We start from the raw sequence: 9,138 nt of genomic DNA, 5'->3' as shown, positions 1-9,138 counted from the left end.
ATGCCCCATCTCACTCCCAGTGTTGCTTCCAGACTTTTTTCTCCGGGGGGGGGGGGGGGGCACTTGAAATTTTCAAGGGGGTGGACGGACTAAAAGAAAATTTTTGTACTGTTAAAAATATATATTTTCTACATAAATTCTATTTCGTTCGGGGGGGGGGGGGGGGAGGGGGGGGGCAGAAACTCTGCTCCCTCCTCTTTCTGGAGCGAAACGGCTGACAAACTGACAGAAACTCTGTAGCACGCTAAGCTGCTTCTAGCATTTACTAACACACAGAGTCACCTTCTACACTACATCTCTCCCTCTCTCTCTCTTTCTCTCTATCTCTCTCTCTCTCTCTCGCTTTCTCTCCCTCCAGGGTCCTGGATGACGGGAGCTCATGGTTGAGTGAACAGGGCGAGGGGCGTGTCAGTTTTGCGGACATCTGCCAGAGGAATTGAAACCGCTTCCGTTCAGGTCACACAGACATGCGCAGTGATAACAAGTAAGGGTTAAGGTTATAAAGTTTGGTTGCCCTCACTACATGCTTCAGTGTATTGCCTTTATTTGATACATGTATTGGTACATTGGTTGTATATAAAGTTCTGATTAGATTTCCGGATCGCATTTACGTACAGTGAATTTTAGAGCTAGGATATACAAAATGGAGGAGTCTGGCGGTTAGAGCGCTCAGGTGGTAACCCGAAAGTATCGAGTTCGAATATCACGGACCAGTATTTCTTTCAGACGTTTTAATCTCGGGAGGGGAGTGGGGCGGCACGTAAATTTTTTCTGGGGTGGGGGGCGGAAACTGGTAAAAACTATATATATATATATATATATATATATATATATATATATTCCATATAAACTCTATTTCGTTCGGTAGGGGAGGGGGAGGGTGTTGATGTGCTTCTGTGCCCCCCCCCTCACACACCACTGAAAGAAACACTGTCCCGGAGTCTGTTATACTTCCTTGAGTCCAACAGACTTTGATGGGTGACTGATTGACTTTAGGGAAAGTAAACGCAACTGGGCATGGTGCTGAGCATACCATCCTTACATATGTTATGAAACAGATGAACTCTACTTCATCTGCTACAGATCCTCAAGTTCTGAAGGAGAAAGTTACTTCCCCCCCCCCCTCCCAATAAACAAACACCATGCAATTAACCGTTGACGTATGGTATTTTTAAACATCCGGTTCGGATTTTAACCAAGATATCAGGAGTATTTTGAAACAGATAGCAGTCAATGCAATAAATATTGCGGGTTTTAATCCCAGTGATCTTGCTATTGTGTCATGACTAAGACTGTCGTATTTTAAATATAGCTCAATTTAAAAAAAACGTAACAGTTTTAATATTATCTCGTATACCACGTTTGAAATGTAGAGGAGTAGATCCAGTAAAGTAGGCAGTGGTGTGTGTATGTTGGTGTGTGCGGAGGGGAAGTGGATCATAACTCCAATGTGGTTAGAACCCACGAACACAACAATTACTTATGTATAGTTACATAGTAACAATATATATATATATATATATTATATATATATATATATATATATATATATATATATATATATATATGTGTATATATATATATATATATATATATATGTATATATGTATATATATATATATATATATATATATATATAAATATATATATATATATAAGAGTATATGTATATATAAACTATATACATATATGAATATATATACTTACATATATAATTGCGTGTGTGTGTAAGTATATATATACATCTATACATCTACATATATATATATATATATATATATATATATATATATATATATATATATATATATATATATATATATATATATATATAAATTCTTACTAAGACACATGAACAGCACTATGATTAGTATAATGTAAAGATAGTATTGCCATTTATATTTCAGTGGACGGCAGAGAAGATACGTCTGTATCGATGTCTGTACCGATGTCTGTACCGATGTCTGTACCGATGACTCCCACACTTGACCTTCAACAGAAGGCAGCAAAGGAGGTGGTGACACCAGGTGGTGAGCTGGTCTCACCAGGAGAAGGTAAACATCCTCCACATTATGTTGATACACATTTTTAAGTGTTGTGCTGGAATTATGTGAAGTGTAAACTTCATTTACCTGTATGTGGCCTTCAACGACGGAGAGGGGGAGGAAGGTGTTCGAAAATTTTGGGATTGTACTTATCTCTAATTACTTATTCAACAAATGTAAATATTTGTATAGGACGTCTAAAAAAATTTTTTTTTCAGATTTTGGAAACGAATATCGTTCGACTTGTTTAAATAATGTATATTAAGTTTGAGATTCTAAGAATCGAATAGTGGATAACAGTATTAAAACTTGCTCAGCGAATGTGCGCTTTTAAAACAATATTTTCACGGTTGAAACCACAGTTATAAATATTTTAAAGACTGATTGTCACCCTTTATATGACGCGGTTTTATCCCCCCCCCCTCCAATTAGCCACTCATCGCCAAAAAGTTAGACTCCAGCTTTAAAATTACGTCTGACCTCCATCATCATCATCACTGTATCACCCCTGCTGAGGTATGGGCCACCAACCACAGATCTCCAGAGTCCTCTGTCCTGCTGGGGTATGGGCCGCCACCCAAAGATCTCCAGTCCTCTGTCCTACTGGGGTTATGGGCCGCCACCCAAAGATCTCCAGTCCTCTGTCCTGCTAGGCTATGGGCCACCAACCAAAGATCCCTGGAGTCATCAGTCTTGTGCCATTTTTCACCCACAATTCCGCTCAAAATTACTTTTTTTGAAGCATCGATTAAATTTTTTTTTCTGAACTCGGGCAAATTTAAGTGCATTCGTAAATTTCTATTACAGTTTACAAATACAGCTTTTTCAAAACCCAAAATAACGCCTAAAATCCTGTAACTATAATTACTTTTTGAATTGCAAAAATAGAAAAAAAGGTGATATCAAACTTTCTGGTTCACGTATTGTGTTTACTGTTTCATTTCTGTATTAAACACAGAGGCGTAGCGAGGGGGGGGGGGGGCATATGTCCCCGGGCGCCGACCTTATTTGCGCCAAAATGGGTTGGAAAAAGAAATTGAATGTTTGAAGGGGGTGCAAATCGAAAGATTAAGGGAGGGGGGGGGGGGTGCATATCGAAAGTTTGTCCTCGGGCGCCGGGAAGGGTCGCTACGCCTCTGATTAAACAAGACTACTTAAACTTTATTAAAACTGTACTTAAACTTTAATTAAACCTTTACTAAAACTTTATTTAAACTTTACTTGAAATCAACGTGAACTTTAATTAAGTTTGCTTAAATTTTACTTAACATTAACTTAAAATTAACTTAAACTTTACTTAAACTTTAATTAAACTCTACTTAAACTTTTACTAAATTTAACTTAAACTTTACTTAAATTTTACTTAAACTTTACTTAAACTTTACTTAAACTTTACTTAAACTTTACTTAAACTTTACTTAAACTTTACTTAAACTTTACTTAAACTTTACTTAAACTTTACTTAAACTTTACTTAAACTTTACTTAAACTTTACTTAAATGATACTTAAACTTTGTTTAAACTGTACTTAAAATTTACTAAACTTTATTTAAACTTTACTTAAATGTTACTTAACCTTTACTTAAACTTTACTTAAACTATACAGACATGATCGAAAAGTTACATCAACAACCCCAAATCAAGCTTAAAAACGATACTGATGGGGAAATTAACAGCGCATCGTACCTCAAAACATTATTTCAAAACCAGCACCAAATGGTGCAACAACTCCTCAACACTGTACAGGTACAAGACGAGAAAATCAGACAAAACTCTGCCAGGATGGACGAATTACAAAAACACACAGAAAACAGAGATGACGTTATGAACGAAATAAAAGGGGAGATCACCAATCTATCTCATGTCTGCGCGCACTTTCACGAATCCCTTCAAGAATATCAGGGGGCTGCGGAAATCGGCGAAAACAAAACGGAAATTCAGAACAAGAAGTTGGAGGAGTTAAAGGAATCGTTGAAGGTCGTGTATGCACAGCAAGAAGCTGAGGCGGAGAGTATTGACGAGATCTCGCGCAATCACCATAGAGACGTCCTTGAAGTGTGTAAACAAGTGGACGATTTCGAAGATAAGGTGCGTGGAATGCTTGTATAATAATACTCATTAAGAAAATGTGATATTTTTTTAATTTATAAAGAAAAATATTTCAATTTAGAATCTTATAAAAAGCGTACTCAGACTTATAATTTAAACGATCATATCCATTTCATAGTATATATTAACTAGTTGGAATTGTGTATCTATAATACCCACACATTATTTACTTTAACTTACTCTGAACTCCAACCTAAATTCTAATTAATTTGTAAGTATTTAAGGTTTTCATATTTAATTAATATACGCTTAATCTATTGCTTAATCTTTTATTTTGACTAAGTATACCGCGTCTAAAAAGACGCATATTTCTTTATAATAATTACTTCTTCCAGTGTGTTCGTTTTTCTAATTTGTTAATAAAAGATAACATGATCTTTCCAGTTGGAGAAAATGAAATGAAATGGTTTCTTACCTTTACGAGAAGGATACAGTTCCCGGTACACTTACTTTATTTAAATTATAAATAAATATATATATATATATATATATATATATATATATATATATATATATATATATATATATATATATATATATACTTTTATATATATATACGTATAATTTTACATATCTATATATATGGATATATATATATATGGATATATATATATATATATATATATATATATATATATATATATATATATATATATATATATATATGTATGTAATATATATATATATTATAATTATATATATATATATATGTATGTATATATATATATATATATATAATTATAATTATAAAATATGTATATAATATACTTATTATCGCTACATATTAGATCAGGAGAACAAGGACTCCAGCCTTTACAGCCTACTGCTCAGGTTTCTCCGACACCGACCAAGGCTCCACCCTCACCTGTTTCAAGGACGTGAGGTGCAACTCCGGGGCGTGCTACAACCCCCTGACTGGGGGAGTTCACCGCCCCGGCCGACGGGCTGTACGCCGCCAGCCTCACCCTCTGGCTGCTGAAGGAGGGTCGGGTCAAGGTCAACGTCATCAACAGGACCCGGGGTCACGAGGTCAAGGTCTGCGAGGTGTTCGCGTGTGGCTTCAACACGAGCTCGTGCGGTGTGGGCGTGGCTGACATGGAGGCCGGGGATAAACTTTTCTTGAGGCTTGTGTGTATTTCCGGGAATTCCCAAGGAGCGCAGTTATCGGATTTTTCCAGTTTCACCTGCTTCATGATTCAATAAAGCTTACAATTTTTTTAGTGACTTGTTTTTTTTTAAAGTTAAATGATTCAATAACATTTTCTGTTGCTTTTTTAATACCGTAAAATACATCTTCTTCAACATCAAGCACGTTATTTTGACAAGAATAAAAACAATAATAATAATAATAAATTATGCCAGAGAGACTCCACTAACAAGTGAATACAAGTATCTCTTGTAACCTTCTAACAGTGGCGCCACAAAGTAAAGTTTCATACGATGCGTTTCACCCTCCTCATCACTCAATTTTACATTTTCGGTTTAGTGTCACCCCTCTCCACTTATAATAATTTTTTATATTAACTGGATAAACAATTGTTTTCACTATAAATTTTGAGATTTTTCTTCCTGGTGCTACCCCTCTAAAACGATGTTACCCGATGCGTACCGCACCCCTCCTTCCCCGCACCCCCTTTGTGACGCCAATGCCTTTGACATTGGCCTTGTTGATTTTGTATATATAAGTAGTAAGTAAAACCGCAAATAAGCTAACCTTTCTTGACCTAATACTTCATTGGACAGATTAAGTAGAGTTTATGTAAACTCGGCATACAAAAGGAATAGTGTGGACCGTGCCATACACAGCCGCGTTTGGTTTCCCTAACGTAAGTCAGGTACCCATCATAGCTGGATGGACTCTAGGATGTACTTTGGTCTCAGAAATGCAGACTTAAACAAACACAATGTGGCACAAATATGACAGGAATGTACAGTATAAAACTGTTTTAAAAAATCAACCCACAAACGTCGTTGCACTAATCAGTATGTAAATATCGTTTCCTTTTCGAAACAAACGGTGCATGTCGCAAGTGAAGTAGAGTTCACCTGTTTCTGTGACCTAGGCATATGAAGGGATAGCGTAGTCAGCACTATGCCCAGCCACTTTTACCTTACATCACGTGAGTTAGATACTCATCAGAGTAAGGTGGACTCAGGACGTACTACAGACTTAAACCCGCATTCGAACTCGAGACTCTCGGGTTAGAAGTCTAGCGCTTTACCTCTAAGCCACGCCTGAGAACTGTTTTTTAATAGTATGATCATAACTCAAACTATATGAGGAAATGCAGCAAGCTCACAGAAACTAGGATAAAGACAATACAAAACTACAAAAAACAAAAACAAAAAAAAAACAGGATAGGTCAAAATATCAACATCAGAATGGAACATGAAGAGCAGAAAGAGCAAAGGAAAAAAAAACAATCCATTGGACCTAAGTAAGATTAAATAATCTTTCCTAAAATACGGAGCTTAAAGAGAAGAATTTTTAAAAAGTGACAAGGAAACAAAGCTGCTTTTTCATTTCAATACATATTTAATACATAACCAATCAGAATATATTATGAACACAATATAAATAAGCCAACTATATCTATAACCCACTTTTTTGTACATAGTTTCATAACAAACCTCCAATGCCAATATCGTTTAATTCAATTTGGAATGTTCCCCTCATTTATGTGAACATTATAAAAGAGCAAAGTTCAAATAAATAACAAATCACAACATTGCAGAATTATTTAAAGTCAACATAACATAAGCATCAATTGCTAATAACTATATAACATTGTGGTATATATTCAACAATATACAGTTTTATTTTCCCTCCCAAATAGCTGATAAATGTAATCAAAATGTATTTAATGTATCTGACGCAATAATACTAATTAAGAAAAAGACACACAATGAGAATAGTTTGTGCTAATGCTCTTGCTTTGAGCAATATTTTAAATCACATTTATAATATCACACAGCTTATTTGTAGTAATTTATTTGAAATTTACATCGGCGACATTCAAAACTTCATCTAAATGTACGTTAACGACTATAGAGAACAATCTACACAATGATATGTGTAGGCATGTTTTTTTTAGCGTAATTGCTAATTAACGTATAGTTGGCAGTGAGATTGCTAAAATGACTGCTAACCGTATTATGATTTGTATAGTCTGAAAGCAGAGTTTCTTCCAGGCATCTCTTCGGGGGGGGGGGGGGGGGGGGGGGGGCTTAGCCCCCCAAAAAAAATTTTACCGCCCCCCCCCCCTCCCGAACAAAATGAAATTTATATAATTTATATAGAAAATATATACTTTTAACAGTGTCCGCCCCCCCCCCCCCGAAGAAAAGTCTACCGCCCCCCCCGAAAATTTCAAGTGCCCCCCCCCCCCCCGGAGAAAAAAGTCTGGAAGAAACACTGTCTGAAAGTGAGTTTAATTTCAGACTAGAATATTTTATAGAGAGGTTTTAAAGATTAAAGAGAAACTGTTCAGGTAAAAAAATGCTGTACTTCGATCTCTTTGTCCATGAAAAAAATAGACTTGTAGTCTTGTAAAAACTTTGTTGGGTGTAGACTTTACGGTGTAGGAAAGAATTGTTGGATGTAGAATTTAAGGCCTAGGAAGGAATTGTTGGATGTAAGCTTTATGGTCCAGGAAAGAATTGTTCGATGTAGAATTTAAGGCCTAGGAAGGAATTGTTGGATGTAAGCTTTATGGTCCAGGAAAGAATTGTTGGATGTAGAATTTAAGGCCTAGGAAGGAATTGTTGGATGTAAGCTTTATGGTCCAGGAAAGAATTGTTGGATGTAGAATTTAAGGCCTAGGAAGGAATTGTTGGATGTAAGCTTTATGGTCCAGGAAATAATTGTTGGATGTAGAATTTTAGGTCTAGGAAAGAATTGTTGGATATAGGCTTTAAAGTGAAATATTTATTAAATACACAATGTAATTGTAATGAGGGAAGTGGTCTTACAAATGTCATCCTATATGATACACTCTAAATAGAAGGCTAAATTAACTAAAATAACAAGGTTTTTTAAGATGTAACCAGGTTTGCATGGGTGAAAGTCTAACTTTGTGCATAAAAAGTGTAGCAGTTTTTTAATTGTTTTATTCTAATATTTTCTTCTTTAATGGATTCGGTGTACATAAAAAAAAAGATGTTTACCCGTAAAGTTAAGATCGTGAGATCGGAGTTAGAAACATGGTTTAAAAAATCGCATTAAGGCAAAAACTATACAAGCAATTCATACGAAATTCGGAATAACGAAGCGAATGAAAAAAAGGACAATGTATTAAAGGACACATTGTCAATGCGCATAGGGAAAAACAAAACACATTTAAAGACAGCTTTAACTGTACATTTACCCAGAGGCGTAGCGAGGGGGGGGGGGGGGCGGGGGGTGCGGACCGCACCGGGTGACACCATTTAGGGGGGTGACACCAAGGCAAAAAATTGCAAAATATATAGAGAAAAACTCGAGGGGGGTGCAAATCGAAAGTTTGAGGGGGGGTGCAAATCGAAAATTTGAAAGTTTGTCCCTGGGAAGGGTCTCTACGCCTCTGGGGGGGGGGGGTGACACCATTAAGTGCCGCACCGGTTGACACCCGACCTCGCTACGCCACTGCATTTACCACCTACACTGTAGTGATGAACTAACATCTTCAACATTTTTAGATACTTTGACCCTACACACACACACACTGACATCAGGACATACACAAACTCACATCAGGACATACACACATCACATCAGAACATACACACACTCACATCAGGACATACACACAAATCAGGACATACACACATCACATCAGAACATACACACACTCACATCAGGACATACACACAAATCAGGACATACACACACTCACATCAGTACATACACACCTTCTCTCACACGAAACATTTAAAAGCGAATGTATTCATTTAAAACATCAAACATTTCGACAAACGGACGAAATCATTATGACATTTCGTCAAT

At 36.3% G+C, this 9,138-nt stretch overlaps 1 protein-coding gene across 1 annotated transcript; it reads left to right on the top strand.

The window, feature by feature from the left end:
* Positions 1–365: 365 nt before the first annotated feature.
* LOC131955869 (uncharacterized) lies at positions 366–5,354 on the top strand. Its single transcript, XM_059320166.1, has 5 exons — positions 366–484; positions 1,908–2,054; positions 3,652–4,133; positions 4,539–4,594; positions 4,943–5,354. Coding segments are annotated over exons 1-4 (648 nt in total). The 5' UTR covers positions 366–483; the 3' UTR covers positions 4,557–4,594; positions 4,943–5,354.
* The last annotated feature ends 3,784 nt before the right edge of the window (positions 5,355–9,138 follow it).

The sequence above is a fragment of the Physella acuta genome, unplaced genomic scaffold (assembly GCF_028476545.2).
Source record: "Physella acuta isolate Inbredline_101_S28 unplaced genomic scaffold, ASM2847654v3 ptg001111l, whole genome shotgun sequence".
Taxonomy (NCBI): domain Eukaryota; kingdom Metazoa; phylum Mollusca; class Gastropoda; family Physidae; genus Physella; species Physella acuta.
The sequence above is the reverse complement of the archived record's forward strand: the minus strand, read 5'-3'. Positions and strand labels throughout refer to the sequence as shown.